The sequence below is a fragment of the Anoplopoma fimbria genome, chromosome 13 (genome assembly GCF_027596085.1).
Source record: "Anoplopoma fimbria isolate UVic2021 breed Golden Eagle Sablefish chromosome 13, Afim_UVic_2022, whole genome shotgun sequence".
Classification (NCBI taxonomy): domain Eukaryota; kingdom Metazoa; phylum Chordata; class Actinopteri; order Perciformes; family Anoplopomatidae; genus Anoplopoma; species Anoplopoma fimbria.
Window position 1 is genome coordinate 1,038,013 of NC_072461.1, and position 21,684 is coordinate 1,059,696.

The 21,684-nt window shown below is 39.9% G+C and overlaps 1 protein-coding gene across 1 annotated transcript in view; it reads left to right on the forward strand.

The window, feature by feature from the left end:
* mctp1a (multiple C2 domains, transmembrane 1a) overlaps positions 1-21,684 on the forward strand; it is a 125,387-nt gene that overhangs the window by 50,484 nt on the left and 53,219 nt on the right. Inside the window, exons 3-9 of the mRNA XM_054610540.1 lie at positions 8,662-8,804; positions 9,033-9,112; positions 11,182-11,293; positions 12,892-12,930; positions 15,776-15,940; positions 16,169-16,299; positions 17,055-17,241. Of these exons, the coding sequence (XP_054466515.1) occupies positions 8,662-8,804; positions 9,033-9,112; positions 11,182-11,293; positions 12,892-12,930; positions 15,776-15,940; positions 16,169-16,299; positions 17,055-17,241 (857 nt within the window). The remainder of the gene's footprint in view (positions 1-8,661; positions 8,805-9,032; positions 9,113-11,181; positions 11,294-12,891; positions 12,931-15,775; positions 15,941-16,168; positions 16,300-17,054; positions 17,242-21,684) is intronic.

The window sequence follows — 21,684 nt, forward strand, 5'->3', positions numbered from 1 at the left end:
TATTTTTGTTTCTGCTCATTCAGCTCAGCTTGTATTAAACAAGAAATCTTACTGTTATGGTATCTCAAGCTTTGCATTTTAATTGCAGCAAGATCACGTCGCAAAATTAATGACGGTTCATTTTGGGTTAATGTCAGTGGAGGACAGCGAAGTAAACTTCTCTCAGCATAAAGCAGCAAGAGGCAGAGGCATTCGTATGTGTGTCTGTGTGCAGTTTTAATGAGACAGGCTCTCAGTCCATCTGCCAGCATCCCATGATGAAGATTCTTGTCTTAGCTGCCTTTTACAGCCTCTTGGGCGGGTTGCATTCTGGGTAATGGGAAACCCCAGAGCTGCAACCATCAGTCAATCCTGACAGTACACATAGGCCAGCAGCTCCCACACAATACACACACTCACATGTGCATTCACAGGCAGTACCCACAATCTGAGCATGAGGCTGTTCCAGGTCTGCAGCTCAAGCATGACTGAGGGATTTATGGGCAGCTCCACCACATTTCTCTCCTCTCCTGTTCTCACATCTCATGAGAAGCATCAGAAAGCCTCTCTAATGGCTTGGTTCTTAATAGCCGCCCTTTTCAAAGGCAATGTGTTGGCCAACAATGTGTAGGTCCTCCTTTATCAGTGAAGCAGTGAGCGCCAGGGGAAGGAAGAGTTCAGAATGACCACTTGATTATAAGGTTAATACGGAGGGTTATAATGGTGCCACTTTTATTACTTATGGTGGGATTCAGTTTCCCTTTTTAAGTGATAGTCAGGGATCATTTTGTCTTCCTTCATTCTCAGGGTGAAGCCATTTTTTTTATGTCTCAGTGCGTACTTAAAAGGTTTATGTGGAATTTTGAGATCAGCTCAACTTTGCTCGGTCACATGTCTGCGGGATCATAATGTAAGCAGCTCCTTGCAAATAAAGATACTCAAAATATATAATCTCCAATACTGTTTAATACTTGTTATCCTAGAAATGTATCTTATTCACTGAATTAGAACAGTTTTACAATTATTATTTTTTCAGGGCAGCCTTGATATTGCAGGGAGAGCACGGGTGCAGCCAAAGCAGCCTTTATCAACAAAGCGTTATGCAAGAAGAGTAAATGTATTATGTTTAATATTGTCCATGTTTTTGGCCAACAAACTGACTTGTGTAGGTGTTTTTCTCTGTTCTGAATGTTAATGATAGATTTCATAAAAGCTTATTGATTTGTTTTTAGGCAGAGGTTTATTTTTATCCAGGAATGGCGCAGCACTTGCTGTGTTATTTGCTTCAGGAAACCCTTTCATTTAAGATTTTTGTGACTGGCAAAGTTAGCAAGTGCAGTGAAAACAAATGTGTAGATGTTATTTGAAGAGCCACCAGTCCCTGAAAAAAGCCATCAGCAACATTTGATAAGTCATCTATCATGGTTATTTTCTTTGTGGCACTCATCATAATTAATCATCATAATCATAATATTAATTTTCTCATATTTTGAATCAGCAGGATTTCATACTGACATTATACATTATTGATGGGCTTTCTGATGCTAGCAGCATGCGGTTTGTCATCCATATTCATTGTATTTTAACACTCAAAATGTTATCAGTAAGTCTCAGCACAACAATGCTTTACTCCAGTTCACATCATACTTTCAATATTCCACCAATCAGAAATTATGCTTGTGTTTTTATCTAATGCTTGGTTGGATTGAGTTTGCTTGGCGCTGACCCTGCTATTTTTTTCTTAGAGTAATTTTACAGGAACAAACATACCACCTAGGGAATGTTTTACTGCAGTGACCTACTGTAACATCCAAAGCCGTGAGTTTATCTTTTTTCATGGAGTATGATACTTATTTTTAGAACATATCACATTGTCCTCTGTAGAAATGTAATTACCTGCTCATATATTATCTGTTAATAATTCAGGGCCGTTTGTCTGCCCTGTACTGCCACAGAAAGCTATTGATCATGAATGTGTAATATAGCTACAGATTAATGATTAAAATAAGGAAGCTGGATAATGACTTGCTCCACACATCAGTTGAAGCCATTATAACGGAAAAGAGCTTTTTATTTTAGAAATGTACGGCTAATCACAAGCCTGTATAATCCTTATCGTCTTTCACCCTGCAGTCAGTAAGCACCTTTCATTAGCTTATTACAAGGCTTTACTTTGCTGTTACATGGTGTAGAGTTTGAACATGACCTTATCTTCATATTATGTCATTTTAACTGCAGCAGCAACCTCTTCTCTCCAGCATCCATGCTGTCTGCTCTCCCTCCCACTGTTTCAGACAGACAGGAGTCCCCATTTGTTTCTCCAGAAATGTTAATGCAAGGTCGAGACCTCATGTCTGACATTTCTGTCTAGTTGTTTTATTGTCTCGCCGACTCTCAAAACAATAAACTAGGCAGGTGTCTAGCCTTGCATGTGTGTATTTGTTTGTGTGAATGAAAGTGCCAATGACCAAGTTCATCAATCCTTTGCACTTATGTGTGCTTATGTATATGTGTGAGGAAGATAGTGATTCTGTAATGAAAAGTTAGAGAGGAAGTGGTGGTGCTTTTTTTTTATGGAGTGACCACTCCTCTGTGTGGGAGTGCATCTGTGTGCCATAAATCAATCCTCAGTTTTGTTCAGGGGTTTGTATTGAGCATTTGGAGGCATACTTGCAGGCCTTTAGGTCGCTGCTTACTACCAGGGCAGCGCTGGCATTTAAATGAATGCATTGGACTTTGATGAACCTTTCTGTAATTTCAGCCTGCCCCTATAACTAACTGTGTTTGCTACGTCACAGCTCAACTGCTGGAACTAATAGAAACAAAAATCCTATTATATTATGCTATACTAGACTGCATACGATGCTGCAGTACTACATTTGCCTGGTGCATGTCATTTAACAATTTCAAGTGGTATCTAATTTCATCACATAAACATTCATGTTATCTAATCGGTCTATTACATTTTCTCTACATATCAAAAACAACAAGCTCAGGGCAGCCCTACAATTGTGACACTAGACGCTCAATCATTTTTGTTGAAAATCTTATTTTCGTTTTACCAAGAGGCAAATCGTGCCTTCTTAAGAGTGAGCAGGCTGTTGTATGATACGATGAGAATATGGCAATGCCATAACTTTCACTAAGTACTTATGGCAGCAAATAATTGAACTGGAAGTTAGTGGGATGAGACAAAGTAAAGTAATTTACTCTAACTCATGGAGGGGATTGAAAGAGAAACGGAATATGGGGAGACAGGCAAAGGAAGGAAGAGAGGAAAGTAGAGAGCAGCAGAACAAGTTGATTTGACAGTAGCAACAAAGCGCAAGTGATATACTGACAACAGAAAATGTGTTTTTTACAGAACAAACCAAATTTGGAAAACAATTGGCATTATTGTTGCAAAACATTGTTAGAAAATAGCTAAACACAGAGTAGGAATGGCTTTACATATGTCCCTTGAGTGTGAGTGTTTGGTGTGTATGGAGACACACTGCCTCCCATCGGTAAAGGCTGGTATGTTATGAATGGGACAGAAGTGTCTGCACTTGCCTCAGTAAAATATGGTTATGCATATTGCTACAATTTGCAATGTGGGAACGCATTGATAGGCCTGTTAGCGTTCTGGACTGGAGAAACTTATGGATGATCAGTTTGCTTTGCACATGAATATTACAGATATACCAAGGAATTAATATAATCATATATTTTTTTAGTGTGATGTGTCTTACTTTCTCTGTCTATATAGGTGTTGGCATGCTAGTTAGTAACTTTCAAATGCAAAACATTCTAGAGATACACCGATCAATCGGGCGCTGATCGAAACATTTTTTAGCTGATGGGCCATCACTGGTTAGCCGATGATCAGTTTCATATTTCCATTTTTTTGCCAGGCACATTCACATAGGCCTATATGTGTGCCGCTGCTGCATGTGGACTAGTTTGAATGTAAAAACATTTTATGTATAACAATAAAGTTCACATTTTGCAACTGCAAGGCCAAAATAAGCCATTGAGCAACAACCTTAACAACATTTGTTGTTCAAACAGAACAGATTACCGGTAGGTTTTAAAATATCTTGTATAACAATAGATATGTGAATATGCACATAGGCTATATGAGCACTTAAATCTTACAACTGAAGAGATGCAAGTAGAATGCCATAATAAAGTTATTAACTAAGTAACTATTGGGTTAAGGATTTGGATTATCATTTTGTGTTTCTTAATCACAATGTAAAATGTTTACACTTTGATCAGATTGTACTCAGGTGGCTGGCGGGGTAGCCTGGCTTATTGCCTGAGAGACACTGAGCTGTCCTTTAATGGCCGCTGTCCATTAGGTGTTCAGGAGAGATATATGTGTGGTGGATTATGTTTTCAACGGCCTGTCAGGAGGACAGAGAGCAGCAAAAACAAGTCAATCAGGGGCTTTTAGATCCGCCTGTGAGCCACACCCAAGCCAAAATTACCTGCTGAGTGCGCCACTGGGTCCTCACTCAGACACATTTATATCCCCTCTCAGCTACTGTTACAGTGATAGCGGTTGGTAATAGCGTCATAAAAGATTAAAAGATTTACACTTTGATATGAACTGGGTTTCTCACTCACTTGCCCACTCACCCACACCCACCAGGGCCTGGGGGGTTAACTCCAAAAATGAAAATCTAGGAGTTAACCATGTCCTCTATGTCAACATTCTTAGAAATCCTGTTACAGATACAGGGTTTACTACGTCTGTGTCTGTTACTATGGTAACCTATGCCCTGAATCTAACTTGGTGCCACCTCCTGACCTTATCCCCCATTACTCAAAACTAAGCTTGTACGTGTGATGTCTTACTAATAAAATCATGTTTAGTAGGAAGTCTACCAGAAGATAAGATGTATTTTATTGGAGTTCACTTGATTGTTTCCTGGCATGGCTGGTTCGGGGTGTTTTGACCTGCTATGATGTCAGTTTCAGAGGTCTCCCTTGTCAAGACAGGTTCAGGAACCTCAACATACAAAGCTGAAAGAGCTGATGTGGGTTGTTGAACAAAGTATGTTGAATCTTTGAAAGCTGAGTGCTGAATTCCATCACAGTGTATTCAGAAACTCTTAATTTCTGTAACATTGCAAAACATTAAACTGCCGCTGGTTACTATTACATTTATATTTGATTTATCAGAAAAAAACTACTTACAAACTTTTTTAAAATATACTTTTGTGAATTGGCTTTTACCTCATACATTGAGCCCCCACACCTCACCAGTAATGCAACTCAAGTTAAAAAGTAACATTAGAAAGTCACATTGTGTCCTCCATGGCTGCTCTTTAGCACCTACAGCACCTACCGACCTTCGCCAGTTCATCAGTGTACAACACATGTTGTACCTATCCATTGATAAGCACCCATGTGGCACATTCAATAACTTTTTTTCTTGCCTTCTTTATGGACTTAACCCAACTGTGGGGAACAAATGACAGAAAATAAAAATATATATTTATAATGTCATACAGTATATGGGGGTGGATTGCCACGAGAGCAACACTGCAATCACTCCTCTGCTTTACCCACGCTCCCTCATATCGAGGCACCACCCACCCACAAAACCAACCTTTCCCATTTCATACTTCTCAGCCTACGTGTGTTTATTGCACCATAAAGCTGGCGCTGTGGCATGCTGAGCCAGTGATGTGTGTCTGGGGAATATCGACCCAGTGTGACGCAGTAAGAGAGACAGATAGACGGAGAAAGAGAGTTGCTGCAGTTTTAGAGATAAGTGTCTTTGCTTCCAAGAGGCGGTATGGGACCATTTTGCTTTAGTCTTGTCATTAGATAGTTCAAGAGGTATCATGTCTTGAAGGCAACACAGCATTTATTAGAATAGATTCCTTTTCATGCTTGTATTTATATTATTCGGCACCGTTTTTTGCATTTACTGTCAGTAATGCTACACATTAATGCCCTCTCAGACATTTCTAGCTGCATCTCTTTTCACCTACTATTTTTTATTTATTTTTCCTGTCACCCATGTCCTCTCGCTGCAGCTCTCCTGCAGTGATATGTCATGGGTAAGGATGTGTAAAAGGGTACATTTGTGTGTAGTGTTTTTCAAGTATCTCTCCTGGTGTGCGTGAGGGTGCTTCAATGTGAAGAAGTGGACATCTTTTCCCAGCAGGCCGGTGTTGGTGCTTATTTCGCAGCTTGCTGGCAGCTGTGAATCAGTCAGCATTGTTTACTCAGACGAAGCTGATTTTATACTTTCATGTTTAAAGGTTCTCTATACAATATTCTGATTAGTTAAGCTTCAAACAACTTTTTGTAAGATATTGCGCTGTTAGCTGTAAGCCGTGTTGAGAGGCGCAGGGGGACACTCTTAAATAGGAATTTAGCACCTTTATTGGTCTAATTACACTCTTTTCAGAGTCACTTTTCAGTCAGATTCTAATGACTTGTGATTATTGGATTTATTCTCCATTAAAATACTATACACAGTATAATAATATATTATTTTCTAGAATGTAATAAGTTACTCTTGATCATCACAACCATTTTGTTTTTGCTCACATCTCTTGTAATGACAAAATAGCATGCATCTTGGTTCTTATCGTTATTCAAGTGCATGGTCTTTCAATTTGAGGGCATTTGATAGATGTTCTAATGCTTTCCCTCCTAAACCTGTCGTCGCACTCAAATAACTCCTGTTGGCCCTTAGATTTTCTCTGCTACTGCTCAAACTGTTTGCTTGCACACAGATATATTGTTGCTGGTATGGATTTCCTGCACTTCAGCTCCTTTCCTCACACTCAGGCTGTTTCTGTGTGCCTCTGGAAACATCTTGCTCTTAAATTTCTCCTCTGAGATTTTCTTTTGCAATTACACTGTCAAAATTTCCAGACCAATAGAATGGCAGGTGTCACGTTGAGCAATGAAATGATGTCTGCTAAGTTGCAGGTGCATTAGTTCTCCTTCTCAGAGCGTCTTTATTATATGTACTTCCCTTGCTCTCTTTATGGTTAGTGGAACAGGTAGCTGCATATGCCCATGATAATCTGTTTATGCCGGCTGAACCTGTTGCCAGTCGTTTTATTAGGTTTATGAGAGCAGCAGAGTACTACTGCAAAGTCATCAGTAATACCACTGACACTCAGCAATGAGTTGAATAATGTAAATAATGTGAACAATGAGAAAGACCATGCTTTTGAATAAAGAAATAAAGAAAAGCTCTATAAAATAACCAATGTCACTCTCGCCGTTCACCTCTTCACTGCCTCTAATAAGAATCAGTAAAATAATTTAGTCACATATTTGAGCTTGTTCTCTTGCCAATGATATAACATGACTCCACCTAGATGTGATGAAACATATGTAAACACTGAGAGAGAGCACAGACATTTATCATCTAGTATCCTTGATGTCAGCCTTGTCTAAGACATAGCCTTGTTGTGGCGGACTACAGAAAACAGGACAGATTATCATAAAAGATAAACTATATATATCAGGGTCATGTATTTTCCACAGAAAATTGTAAATGACTCCCTTATCTCCCCTTTGATTAGCTTGGTAATCACTTTGGTTACAGTGGAACCCTCTGTTTCTATATGCATGTAAATGTTTAGATGTAGTTGTATGTTTATAAACATATATGTGTGTGTGTGTGTATATATTTCTTTGTTTATTTGGATAATAAATATCTGTGATTAGTCCTGATCAAACACAAACTCTGAATACAAACACTGCATTGTGAATACTCCCCCAGTCTCTCTGTCTGTTTTGTTGTTTTGATTTTTATATAGGTGCAGTAAGCATTGAACTGCGTCTGATTGATCCGGCCCTTTGCTTTTATATTGATTTCTGTGTGGTCCCTTAGTTTTTCTTTGTCTGTCAAACCAATTGATTTTGAAAAGTATGGACCTTGGGTAATAGGATATTAGAGTAAAGCATAAAGGGGATGGATAGGAGGATCAATTACCATTTATCAGGGTAATAATATGTAGATTTAGAATTATTTATTTTCTTTTTACCCCTGGTCATCATGAAGAATGGCGTATACGTAGGGATAAAAATGTATACCCTCAGCAGCCTATTTGTGTTATATATATCTATATCCAGAGTAAACACGCAAAACAAACAAAAAAAATCAATATTATAAATATTTATTAATACATACTAAAAAAAGACTAGTTTTTAAGTATTTATTGGTCTCACCTAAAATGATAAATATAAATCAATGGCACCATCTAGTGATCAAATACAGGCACTGCATGGGATGTGTACATCCAATAAGTGCACCAACTTTTTCAATTAATGGTAATCACATGAGTCACATTATATGCTGGATTTTCTCCTTAGGCCTTCAAAGCAGTATGAACAACCATCTCAGTGTCTCTGTGTATAAAAATAATCTAGAGAGAACAAAAGATGTATTTTCTCGTGAAAGTGGAAGAGAAGTTACACTAGAATACCTTTATGGTAAGAAATATATATGCAAACATATGTGTCAGTAACTATTTTATCACAATGCTTATTTTAGATAATACCATTTGACCAATGGCTGAAGAAGGCCACTTGCTTACACTTTTAATTTGACCCTTTTCTTTACAGATAGTTCGGCAGCATATGCCATCATTTTGGTAGTACTATTCTTAATCCTGTATCTTTACAGTATTTCTCTGTGTTTGCTGTCTTTTCCTGTAGGGACCAGCGACCCATATGTGAAGTTTAAGATTGCAGGGAAGGAGGTGTTCAGGAGTAAGACCATCCATAAGAACCTCAACCCGGTGTGGGATGAGAGAGTAAGCCTTCTAGTGGAAAACCTGAAGGACCCGCTATACGTCAAGGTACCGATACGTCCTGGACTTCAAATGTGTTCCTGCTTAAATATATGTATATATAATAGTTGTATTTTAGATCATCATTAAGTCATCGCGAGGGACATCAACTCACTATGCAAACTTCTTTTCTATGCCAGGAATGCTGATTTAATGTGACTGATAACATTTGCAATGTGGTGTATACGGTCCTCTGTTGGCAGTACAACTATACAACTGTATATCATCTCTTTATAGGTTTTTGACTATGACTTTGGACTTCAGGATGATTTCATGGGCTCAGCATACCTTCATCTGGAATCACTGGAACATCAGAGGTCTCTTTGTCCTTTATTTTTTCTACCTTAGCTTCCATTGCTTTCTCGAGTAATGAGCATTTTCAGCGAGGCTAATGTGTTAAGAGACAACAAATCAAGTTGAAATGAAGGTGAAGTTAATAGTTAGGGAGCTCCACTTGTTGAATCTCTTTAAGCATCTTTCCTTGCTGCTTGGTGTGGTCATTGTATAGTCTGTTGTCTCCCTCTAGTGCCAGTTTTTGGTAACTCATCTCAATCTTCATGAAGCATTACAGGGATTTATTCAATTTTGATTTAACATAAATTATATGAAGGAATTTAATACTAATTTTATAACATCATTATATTATGATAAAGTTACTATGAGGAACTTTGAACTGGTTATGAAACAGTCTTAATTTAATACTGATGCTTCTGTATTACCTACATAATTAAATGAGACCATCAGTGAGAAGATTGGCCATTTCTATGTCGTTATTATTAATACTATTGCGGCAAAATCAGACGACATTGTGCAGGCTCACCAGAAACTCCCTCCCTCCCTTCCTCCAGCTAGCTTTGCCTTGCTGCTCCACCGGTGCTGGGTGTTGTTGCTTGGTCTGCTAGGGTGAAGGGAGTACGGTGGCTGAGAAGGGTTGAACGAATGCAGAGCCACAATGCAAATGGAAAAGCCACAGTGTGCATTGTGGCTTATACATTTGTGTTGTGGGCTTTTGCATTGGTGGTTTGGCTTATGCATTTGCATTTCAGCTTTGCATTTGTGTTGTGGCTTTTAAATTTGTATTATGGCTTTTGCATTTTGACTTTTGTTTTTTTGCATTTGCATTTGGGTTTTCGCATTTGAATTGTATCTTTGCATTTTTGTTGTGGCTTTTGATTTTGCATTGTGGCTTAGGCATTTGCGTTGTGGCTTTCACATTGGCAAAACTTGTTCGACCCTTTTCAGCAACCATAAGGGTGGCATGGGAGAACCAGAACCTGGACTGAGCAGGGCAGACTGGGCAGACCCCGCTACAGTAAAATGAGAGGTTTTCTAAAGGGAAAAACACACTGCTTTTTTCCACAGTAACTGCCAACACAAAATTCAAGTTCCTTGTAGTAACTTCAAGTAGAGATACTGCCAACTCTTGTGTAGTCAGTCACGTATTATCACTAAACTTCATGTGTGCCATCTTCTTTGTGCCATCAATAATTTTGGAGTTGGTGTCACATTTCTTTTTTGCACACTCACGCAGGTGTTTTCAATTACTCTGTCTGATTACACCTCCTGTCAAGTGTAAGTTGGGTCAGCCATGCTGGGAATAAACATTTTTCACAGCAGACATTTGGCCTTGCAAATGCAGGAAAAGTTGTATAAACAATGGCTCCAGTCTATTCAAGCTTTCCAGCACAGTAAGCCATAACTGTGTGACAATGAGCCAGCATGCACAATACCAGAGCCAGAAACCAAAGCTTCTTAATAGAATTTAGAAATAGTTTATTTTATTGTGTACAGCAGTGCTTTTCATACTGTGACAGTCGAGCTGTAATGACTTAAATGATGACAGTGAAGTGACACATCTGTGTGCAGTAGCATTGTTGTGAGGAGGCTTAAATATTAACAGGTGAGTGCTCAACGGGTCAGCTATATGCAATTTCATCAAAATCCAAATTGGGAAAAAACAGTAACAAAAACAATATTACTCACAAAGTCGAAATCATTTTCGGTCATACTGTTGTGAAATAGCATGCTCTTTTTTAATAGTAATCACCTGCCTTGCTATCCCCTTTACTAATTATCTTCCTTATGCATAATTCAAGATTGTCAGCTAGGTTGGTTGACCACTTGTGGTCTTTGTGTCTCACTGAAAACAGCAAGAAAGGCAGCTAGTATGTAAAGAGGAAGGAAGCAGATTGTCACCACATCTGTTGAGTCAGACTTGAAGTGATTTAATTATGTGTATCCACTTTATGTTGTATAGATGGGCTGTGAATGTAATGCATGCATTCATTTATGTACACTTCAGATAGAATCAATGCACTTAATGCACATGAATGTGCAGTATTCATGCAGTATACATTTGTATTTGGCTTACTGTGCTTCCCTGTAGGACACTGGATGTGGTGCTGGACCTGAAGGACCCACAGTATCCTGAACATAACTTGGGCAGCCTGGAACTGGGGGTCACTCTGTCACCGAAGGAGGGAGACGTGAAGGATGCTGTAAGAAAAATATTTGAACTTTAAATTTGATTACTCATTCATCTCTCTTTTCCTGCACACACTACACTTCCTCCTTAGTCAGGGAAATAATACCTTTCTTTCTTACTTGCCCAGTTGTACGTAATCTTTGATGCATCACACCAAGATAAAGACTAATATGCCTGGTATACTGTAGCCATAAAGAAGACCTGATGACCTAGGTAAAAAATAAACAAAGAAGTCAATATAAGTTTTGTTATATTAATTTCTCCATACATCGGAGACAGTGATCAGAAGGCAGGCTGTGTTGAACTGGAATGTGCTGGCCTCATTCAGCATCCGTTACTGGAAACTCTTCAACTCAGCAAATGCATATGCAAAAAGACAAGTGTAATTAATATGTTCTGTGGAAAAGTTCTATGTTCAAAGAGCACTGGATTCTCTTTCCTAATTATGTCAGCTCGTGCCTCTGCGGACGTGCTCAATGTTTCATAGTTGCATTTATTTCTGTTCAATTATTTGTTTGGTTAATTGGACCCCTGCATCTCTATCCGGAACAAGGCAGTCATGGGGGAAATATTTTATTCCTTTTGATCTGATGTCTTAATTCTGCTGCTTATTTAGTACTGTAGTTCAGAGAGTCCACATTTGACAGAACAAATAAATTCTATTTAGGTTAAGCATCATTTTGGATTTCTCCAACTGTGAAGAAAATGAGTACAAGGTTACACTAGTACGTTCTGGATGGCTCTCTCTGTTGCCATCTACTGGTATGAAAGTGTAAGGGAAAATGCAGAGCTTTAATCAACTTTAAAGTATTTATTGAACAGCTAATATATGGTGATTTTTAGTAATCATGGAGCATCAACAGTGCTTCTGTATATGACATATGTTATATGTATTTTGAAGTTGGGTTGATATGAAGGAATGTAGATAGTCTACTCATGTAATGATTCTTTTTGAATTTGAACCTTTTTTATTGATGATTACATTTAACTCAAATTAGCAGAAATAAGCAACATTTTTCTCAATAATAATTTGAAGCCAACGTTTGAGGCATATCCTTCACAAATATCTCTTGCACCTTTAAGGACATGTCTGAAATCCTCATCTGGTATAAAACAGTATTTACTTTTGTAAGTAAAACTGTTATCAAGGTGATTCTCCATTATTGGACCCGAACAAAGAAGTCAAAACTAAACAAGGAAGCAGCTACCAGTCCAAGCTTCAAGCTGGTCTTTCTTTGTGTCTAGTTATTAATTACATTTGTGAAAGTATCAAGTATAAAAATGATGCTTACTCTGTATTGGAGGCAAAAACTGCAGCTACTGTTTACCTACATATATGTTTTATATGTTTGTGTGTGTTAGTGCGTGTACGAGTGCATGTCTGCATATGCAAATACTTCATAACACCATATGACAAGTAAGAGCGCTTCTTGTACACTACTTGCTTACTCAACTTGCATGAATGACAGCTGCCCTTGTCTTTGTGTATAACCCCCCTGCACCAGGCCAGGGCTAACATCTTCACATTACCCATGCCCTTTAACCTCTGACCCTGCAGCTATAAGGGGAGACAGTGGGGGGTGCTCTGTAACAGCTTTGTCTCATTTACAGACCATGCTTTTGAGAAGGAACTGGAAACGATCTAGTAAGGTAAACTAAAACAGCATGTAACCACCCCACCCGCACAACCTCCAACTGTACTGTAACCCCACTACCGACCGCACTGCACCTCACCTATCCTGCACTCTTCACTTGTGTCCTGTTACATGGATGGAGTCTCCCTGGCCCTTTCCCTTCCTCCCTCCTTTTCCTCCTTCCACAGTGGTATTAGCCGTTTTTCAGTTCTTTAGTTCTCATTGTCACTTGCTTATTTAGCTGCAATATACCACCTGCTATTTACATCACCTGAAGGGATGCAAACACATTGTTTTTTTTGGAATGCATGTAAGATTTAGTTTTAAGGTGACTTGTATTTACATGTGTAAAGGCAAGTTATAAGTCATAAAAATATACACCAAGGGTGGAAGTAATGCACTACATTTCCTGCCATTGTTTTCTTTAACTTTTTGGATTATGTTTACATATTTAGTGTTAGAACAGTTACAATCTGGCTTAAACTGTAGACATTTACATTGGAGTCATTGTGTATGTTTCCTGATATTAAAATCTGTTTTGAACTTTGTCCTTTTAAGATGTTAAATTATGCAGTGATATATCCATGCTTTTTCCACCTTTGACCTTTGAGCTGCTTTGTGAGAAAGTTAAGCAATTGATTTGTCTTTAGGGGTTTTAAAGGAATCCTGTACAGCAGAACTGTGAAACATGAAAGTTTGTTGATGACTATGTGGACTGATTATAGGACACTCTTAGGCCCTTTACATTAAGTGCAAACCTTTGATTTTCACATTATTTTAAGTTCTCATCTTGCCAAACATAAGAGACTGGTCCCTTTTTGGTATACATTTTTTTGTGATGCTCATTGGCTGTAAGGTCTTACGATAAAGCATGCGGGTCGAAGTTCTGCTTTTTTTTAAATATTGATTCAATGCATGAAGCCTTACCTTTTTAATTTTCAGTCAAATACAGTAGTATCAGTATCACTTTTTGTGAACAGTTTATTTGCAGCTTTGTTTGCCCATGATTTACTTTACATAAGGTTCTTTGTTATGTTTTCCAGTTATTTTCAGAAGTTGTCATTGAGAAAGAAACAGGCTGAATCAGGAAAAGTTTTACTTTTAGTTGATCTCCTAAATCGCAGCTAGAGGCACTGAATGCCTCCTTCCTTCCAGTGAAAAGTGTGATATCCCACCAAGAGACACAGATACACATTTGAATTGTGTTGGTCAGAGCCGGGCAGACGTCCTGCTGTATCGTGCTTCCCTTAACCAAGCCTTTGAAGCTTCCACACTGGGCCCCCCGCCTGTGACTCGGGAATTATCTCAAACACAAACTAACTAGCTAGTGTGTTACCCCTCCAAAAAAGGCGGTGTTACTGTGTGCCTCCGTGCTCGACTGTATACAAGTACACAGTTATTTTTACCACTTCTTTTTAATGAAGCATCTACGAGTGTTTAACCCACAGCAGAAGATGCTATTCAGGAAGTAGTTTGAGATAATGATTAAGAGTCAGATGCATATTAAATCCAGGTCTTTCTAACTTTAACACAAAAATGCTTCTTTTGGTACGTTTTTATTCTTCCAAAGGGCTGGCAAAAGTTGTCTGCAAGGCTGTATTAGTTCATAAACTGTATTATTATCTCATATAAGACTTTCAACCTCCGAACATCTCAGTGCATGATCGCTCTCCTGCTTCGCTCTGGCAGAGAGATGTGGATTCCCAATCCAAATAGCCCGTGGTTTTCGGGTGAGAAGTATGTAGCAACAAAACAAGGAAACAATTAGGATTGTGCTCAAGTAAGACATAACAACGACCTCTCTTCATTAGCATACAGTGTGTTAGTAGCAAGTGAACAGGAGAAATGAAAGATGTGGGAGTTGCAGTATGGGAGGTTGGCTGTATTGCAGGGAGCCATTCGCATTGTTTAATGTCTGGAGAATGGAAATTAGATGCTCCATCTACAGATCAAAGGCCTGCACTTGCCAAGCAGGGTTTGTTCAGAGTTTAATGAAATTCGCCCGTGAAACAAAAGCTATGCTAATAAATTCTCCCTAACGAGCAAGGAGGAGAGGGAAAGGCAGAAAGAGAGGGAGGGACAGAGAGAGAGAGGGCTGTTTTTGTTTGACAAATAAATACCCTGCTCTTTGTTTTAGTGAAGGATAGTGACATGATTCAAAGAGAGGTTAAATAGGCCTGTAAGTGCTGAGAAAACTGTTGGAAAAAAACAGACTTAAAATATGAAGAATCATCAATCTGAATTTGCAGTGCTGTCAACTTACAGCACTGCCAGATGGAATAAGAATAAGAGTTACTGGAACAGCATCTCAGTGGTCTGCCCGTTTTGGATAAGACAGTATACAAATCACTTGCCTATTTATTTTTATTATATTAATTTTATTATTGAACAAAAAATGCCAGGACTCATGCAATGACGTATACAATCTTGTGCAGACTGTAAGCTTTTTTGTCTAAAGTAGATTCTTAGTAATCGTTCAGCGGTTACAGTGCATTTCTTTCAGTTTCTTAGTATTCCAAAGGAAATGTTTGTGGCTTTAGACTTTTTTGACTTGATTAAATAGAATAGTGGAATGCTATGTTTTGTAATTCATTGTGACATTCTGTCAGGTTAGTTCACACATCAGGGGCAAATTGTGTTTATAATTATTTTATTTTGTGTATAAGTCTTGTGCGTTTTTCCTGCTCCTCTCATTGTTGTCTCAATGTGTTTGGGATTGCTTATTTTCCTGTTGACCAAGTGTGTACAAGCCATGGTTCTAGGTCTAATTTAGTCATTTGTTTCTTTTTGTTTGTGGGTGTTTGTGTACATGCTTGTTTATGTATAAATGCACACGTGTTTGTGTATATGTTTCTTTGCAGTATCAGAGTATGCGTCTGTCAGATGTGCACAGAAAAGCCCAGCTGTGGCGAGGTATAGTCAGCATCAGTCTGGTAGAAGGTCGCAACCTCCAGCCCATGGATGCCAATGGCCTCAGCGACCCATATGTCAAATTCAAGACGGGGCACCAGAAGTACAAGAGCAAGGTAAACCCTCTCCCGTTCCAGAATATTTAATGTTAGGGTTGCCTCTATGTAAAGTCAGAAAGAAAGATTTTGCTCATTTCCATATTCAGCACACACTCAAGCTTTTGAGAAATACCTTTTCACTGATACAATTTCTTTTAAAGAATAATTAAGTTTTGCTCACCTTCAGCAATGTATGAACTAAGCACATATGTTCAAAACATATATTCCCTTCTGTCGTTTACTCAGACAATTCCCAAAACGCTGAACCCCCAGTGGAGAGAGCAGTTTGACTTCCATCTGTACGAAGAGCAGGGAGGCTACGTGGACATTACGGTCTGGGACAAAGATGCTGGCAAGAAGGATGACTTCATGGGAAGGTACAGTGGTCCTCATCATTCAGTCAGGACATGTAGCTATCTCAGTCTTTTGTTAGTTTGTATAGCTAGAGTAGACGTAGCTCACCAAAATCATGCATATAGACATTTAGGACCTATTCAGACAGGTACAGAGGTTATACAATGACAGTATTTCCATCATTCAACATTTTAGATCAAATGGCCATGTCTGTAGCTTTGTACGGATTTATTCCTTTTTTTACCGCACGTTTATAGAATAGCGGCATGGAGGCACTTGAGGAACCCTTTTCTTTGAATTCTTGACCCAAGGCCAGTATTTACTTTTACAAGCCTTGGTATTAACCAAAGACACATTAAGGCCATAAAAGAAAATCGATTCAGTCAAGGGAAGATGCTAATTGTGTCAGCTTTGGCAGTTGCTTATATCTAACACACATGAGGCTTGTTATACTATTACTAGGCTGTGCCATTCTGAGGTCATTTTATTGAGATGATATAGTAGACACTTTATTTCCAAAGTGGAAATGGGAGACCTCTTTCTGTGTGACTTCTTTTGTTAACTTTACAGACGTTCTGTGAAGATGATTACTTTGCAGACATTTTTCTGCAAACTATGCCCCCCAAAATGGCAGCACTAGCACTTCTTTAAGTTTAGTCCTTATTGTCTGCTGTAGCTTTTGCTTAGCTTTGTGTTTTAGCATAGTCAGCTTCCTCACAAAATGTTCAATAGTCTTTTATTCTGTTCTTATTTGTTTGTGCATGTGTGTGCACTTTAGGTGTACCATTGACCTATCGCATCTCACTAAAGAACACACACACAAGCTAGACCTGCCACTGGAGGAAGGTGAAGGTGTGCTGGTGCTGTTGGTTACACTCACTGCTTCTGCCGCCGTTTCAATCTCAGACCTGTCAATCAACATGCTGGACGACCCGGACGAGAGACACCAGATCATGCAGAGATATGTGAGTTTGTTTGTTGTGTGTTGAGTTTTGGATTATGTTGGGTGAATACTTTTGAGAGGAAAGTACACAATGTATGAGAGCTCAACTAAAAGATCTAAATACGTTTATTAAAACATTGAAAATACTAGAAAGGGTAGCTACAACTACACAATAACCAGTATGCCAACATTTCCGTAATAGTTCATACCCAAATCTATGTCACATACATATTTTTCTTATCCCATAGCTAGAACAAATTTCACGCAGTACCCCCTTGTATTACCCTGTGTTCATATACCTGACATTGTGGCTTCTTCCATAAATTGTTTGCTAGGTTAGGTGTATCACACTGACATTTCAAACAACAACTTCCTAAAACATTTATTATCAGAATATTATAACCACAATTCTTCCTACATATGACTAATTCATCACTTTTTTTACAAGCTAATGAGATCTGAAAATAAAATCCAACAAGCTGCGTTTTGAAGTTAGAAGAAGTGGAGAGCAGAGGAGCTGGTGAACACGGACATGATGAGATAAACAAAAGAAGGAAGAAATACGGGGGTGTTTGGAAATGATGGGGTCTCACATTGCGTTTTTTTTTTCTTTGTTATAATTCAAGGTACGAGTATTGTGCCATATTTGCATCAGCATTCTGCAGTGAGTTGTGAATTTATGATTAATGCATGTTGGTTAATTTATTTGTTTGTAAAATGTCTTGGCTTGTTAGCCAGTTGTAGTAGAGCGAGAGTGAGAAAAGAGAGAGAGCTCTAAGGCCCCATCTGCCCCAGAGGCCCTCCACTCAACACAATGGTTTCAGCCTATGTCTTTGTCTTAGCCTAGTTGAACCCTCACTCCCTGTCATCTTCACTCCTTGCTTCAAAGAGACACTCACACACATGCTCGCTCACACACACTTTCACTGGGTTTCATTCACTGACAACCTTGACATGGGACATTTGTCTACTCATCAACAGAGTCAGCTGCTTTCAGTCATGACTTTTAAAAGAGGACATTTGTTTACTTTATGCCTTTAATTTACTTTAGTACCATTAACTTAATGACAAAAAACATACATGAATGGTTAAATCATTACTACAATTAAGTGTCTTGGAGAGTTGTCCAAGCACATATTCCTATGAGTAGCACTCAGCTACGTGTTTTAAACTTTTTATGTGTGTTAATATACTGTAGCCAGCCGTTGATCTCCACAGCAAGTAGCTGTCTGTGTTTGTGGGTTTAAAGTATGTGCTCTGATTTCAGTTAACGTTAAGTCCCAGCTGGTGTGTGTTGCGTCTTACGGTTTTGGCATAGGCACCAGCGGCGAGGCTCCAAAGGCCAAACACGGGGCCAGCGACCTACATAACCGTGGCGGTGCCTTATTGGCTAGCCACAGGAGGTTGACCACTCTGCTCCGCGCTGCAGCAACCACCCAAGATCAGAGGGGGGAGCTCTAGGACTGGGACATGCACACGCTGTGTTTCTCCTCGCAGCCACAAAATGAGGGCGTAGAGAGAGAGTGTGTGTGTGTGTGTGTGTGTGTGTGTGTGTGTGTGTGTGTGTGTGTGTGTGTGTGTGTGTGTGTGTGTGTGTGTGTGTGTGTGTGTGTGTGTGTGTGTGTGTGTGTGTGTGTGTGTAAATGTGTGTAATAGGGGGCGAGAGGTAAAGGATGAGGGTTGCACCGGGAAGGGAAGGCGTGTAAAATGAAAAGAAAAAGCTATTTCACCTCTCTCACAACTCGTGCAGACCCCGTTTTTCTGCTCGGCTGAAGGCGAGACATTTTCCTTCCTTCGCCTGCCTCCTTCTCTCTCCAGCACTCCCCATCTCTGTCCCGCTCTCCCGGCAGCTCCAACTCTTTGTCTGTTTCCACTGTGGCCCTCCTGTTAAGATGAAGGGATGGAGAGATAGAGGGTGGAGGAAGGTGGGGGGGTTCCCAATGGAGGGGCACAGTGAGGTCGGTTTAAAGACTTGAATGGTCTCTACCTATTAACATATTCCTTTTCCCCTGACTGGCCTTCTTTCAGTTAGAGAATTTAATAAAGATGTACCTTATCAAAGAGCACTGATAAGACCAAGTACCACCACTAATACATAACGGGGCTGCTCAAAGCCCACTAATCTGCCCAGTGTGTGTATGTGTGTGCATGTGTAGTTAGGTGTATGTTATTAGCTTGGGCACATTTGTACTGACTGGTATTATCTGCTTGAAATCAGCTGTCCAGCACAAGCCAGCACAAAGCATCCACTGCTGCTAATCACAAACAGGTCCACACATTCAGATTCATGCACAAACAATACCTTCCTGCATCAGCTTTCTAATAAAAATGATGGGGGGGTTGGCTAAGCAATACAAGTACCATGCTGTCATCATCACAGCTTTAAAGAGCAGATACCCTCACAAATGAGAAAGAGGAATAGAAAACAATTGAGATCCTCTGTTCATGCCCGCATTCAGCAGTATGTCCCCCCCCCCCCCCCCCCGCTGCTATAAAGCCTATAAAAACACACTCACAAGGTTACTTTAAGGCAGTGTGTAGCACTGGATGCAAAATATGGATAAGGCAAAAAAAGAAACGCCTACATGCATGCACACTCAGTTTATACCTGAATCTCTAAAAAAGATTACATGTTTTGAATCCGACAAATGTCTTTGTCACACACACATTTGCACACACATGTGCACACACATATGCGCACACACACGGCACACCTCATGTGGTCACAATGAGGTCACTGTGTTGCATTTGGCAGGTGTTTTTTCCTCATTCCAATCTGTGGCCATTGAAGGCAGCAGATAATAGACACCTGAGTGCTGGGATCTGGTGCTAGCGCCGGGCTCATTAATGTCTCTCTCATTCTAGCTGTTCTGCATAGTGACGGCTTTGTGTGTGTGTGTGTTTATCTACCAGGTTTGTGAGTGCCTCTGTACTCTTGAATGTACCCCATGTATTCGTGTGAATGAGTACACATGATTTTCTACCGCAAACTACTTTGAATGCAGCTGACGGCAGAGCTATATGCAACATGGTGCAATACACTTAGTGTCAACTGCCTTAGATGTACTATTTCTCACCGTAACCTTTCCTTCATCCCTAATTACTGCTTCCCAGAAGTAGAGAGGGGCAGAGGGAGAGAGGGAAAAGGAGAGAAAAAGATTTATGCATTATGATGGCAAAGGAGCACACACACTAATGGCTTTTAATGGGCCTGAGGTGGCCGCAAGATGGGTGGATGAGAGAAGGAGGACATGGCGACCTCCGCTGAAGTGGTGGCACTTCACCACCCACCCACATGTATGCACACTCACACTCACGCACACACCTGCAGTTCCTTTCCCACCCACTCCAGTGCACCGCTCTAAGGTGACGAGAAAGGACACAACCTGGACAGGAAGTGAGATAAGGGGCTGCAGTTTAGTGTGGGACGGTCAGGGAGCAAACTTTGGGAGATAATCTTGACAGACAGTGATGCTGGGTTGATGAACAGGAGTGGGATAGGGCGGAAACATTTGGTTTGTGTTTGAGCATTTCACGGGCATTTGATTAAATGTCCCCTGAAATGCGCAGCTGCTGGGCAGACGCCTTGTGTGTGTCTGTGTGTGAAATGTTATATGGAGCTCTGATGAAAGGTGACAAGATGCAAAGATGACAGTCAGTCATAAGCCTATGCTGGGGCTGATTCATCTGTGTTTGTGTGTCTGTTGAGTGTGACAGCGACGGGAAGAAGATGTCACCGTGACAAGATGTCAATCACAGGCAGGGCGGGGGTTTGTTTTATGAAAGCCAACTCTGTCCTTCCATTTTTCTTCTTTCTCCTCTGTTCATCCTTTCTTTTCATCTCCTCCTTATCCCCTCTGTCTGCCTGCGTGCTGATGAGGGTGTGGGGGAGACATAAATGAGGGGGTGGGGGTCGGTCATGGCCTCCCTTCATCTCTCTCCCTCTCTACCTGTCTGTCTGTCCTTCTACTCCATCTTCTGCTGTTTATCTTTCTGATGAGGATTTGAATCCTTGTGGAGGATGGGTGTATTCTCCCCACCAGTCATGGATTGAGGTTGAACCCTAAATGTCCCCTCAGGGAGCCTGTATGGTGGGAGGAAGGGATTGAGTGTGGATGATGTGTTGGGGGGAGAAAAATAGCACTGCATCCATACATTAAAGAAGTAATTCTCATTCTTCGATCTCTGTGCCATTTTGTGCCATTTTTCTGTGTACCAATATTGTTTGAAAAACAAAATGTTACCTTTTTAATAAAAAAAATAAAATAATTCTCTACTTAATAACAGAAGCCAAACTTATCAAATGATAAATGTCCAAGCAAAAGCAGCTGTACAAGAACTTTGCCTACACAAGATGGTCCGAAGTTGGCACAATTGTGATATAAAGGAAGAGCTATCAAACAATTAAACAAGATTACAAATCTCTCAAGATTACAAAAAAAAATTGTGAAAAAAGTATGTAAAT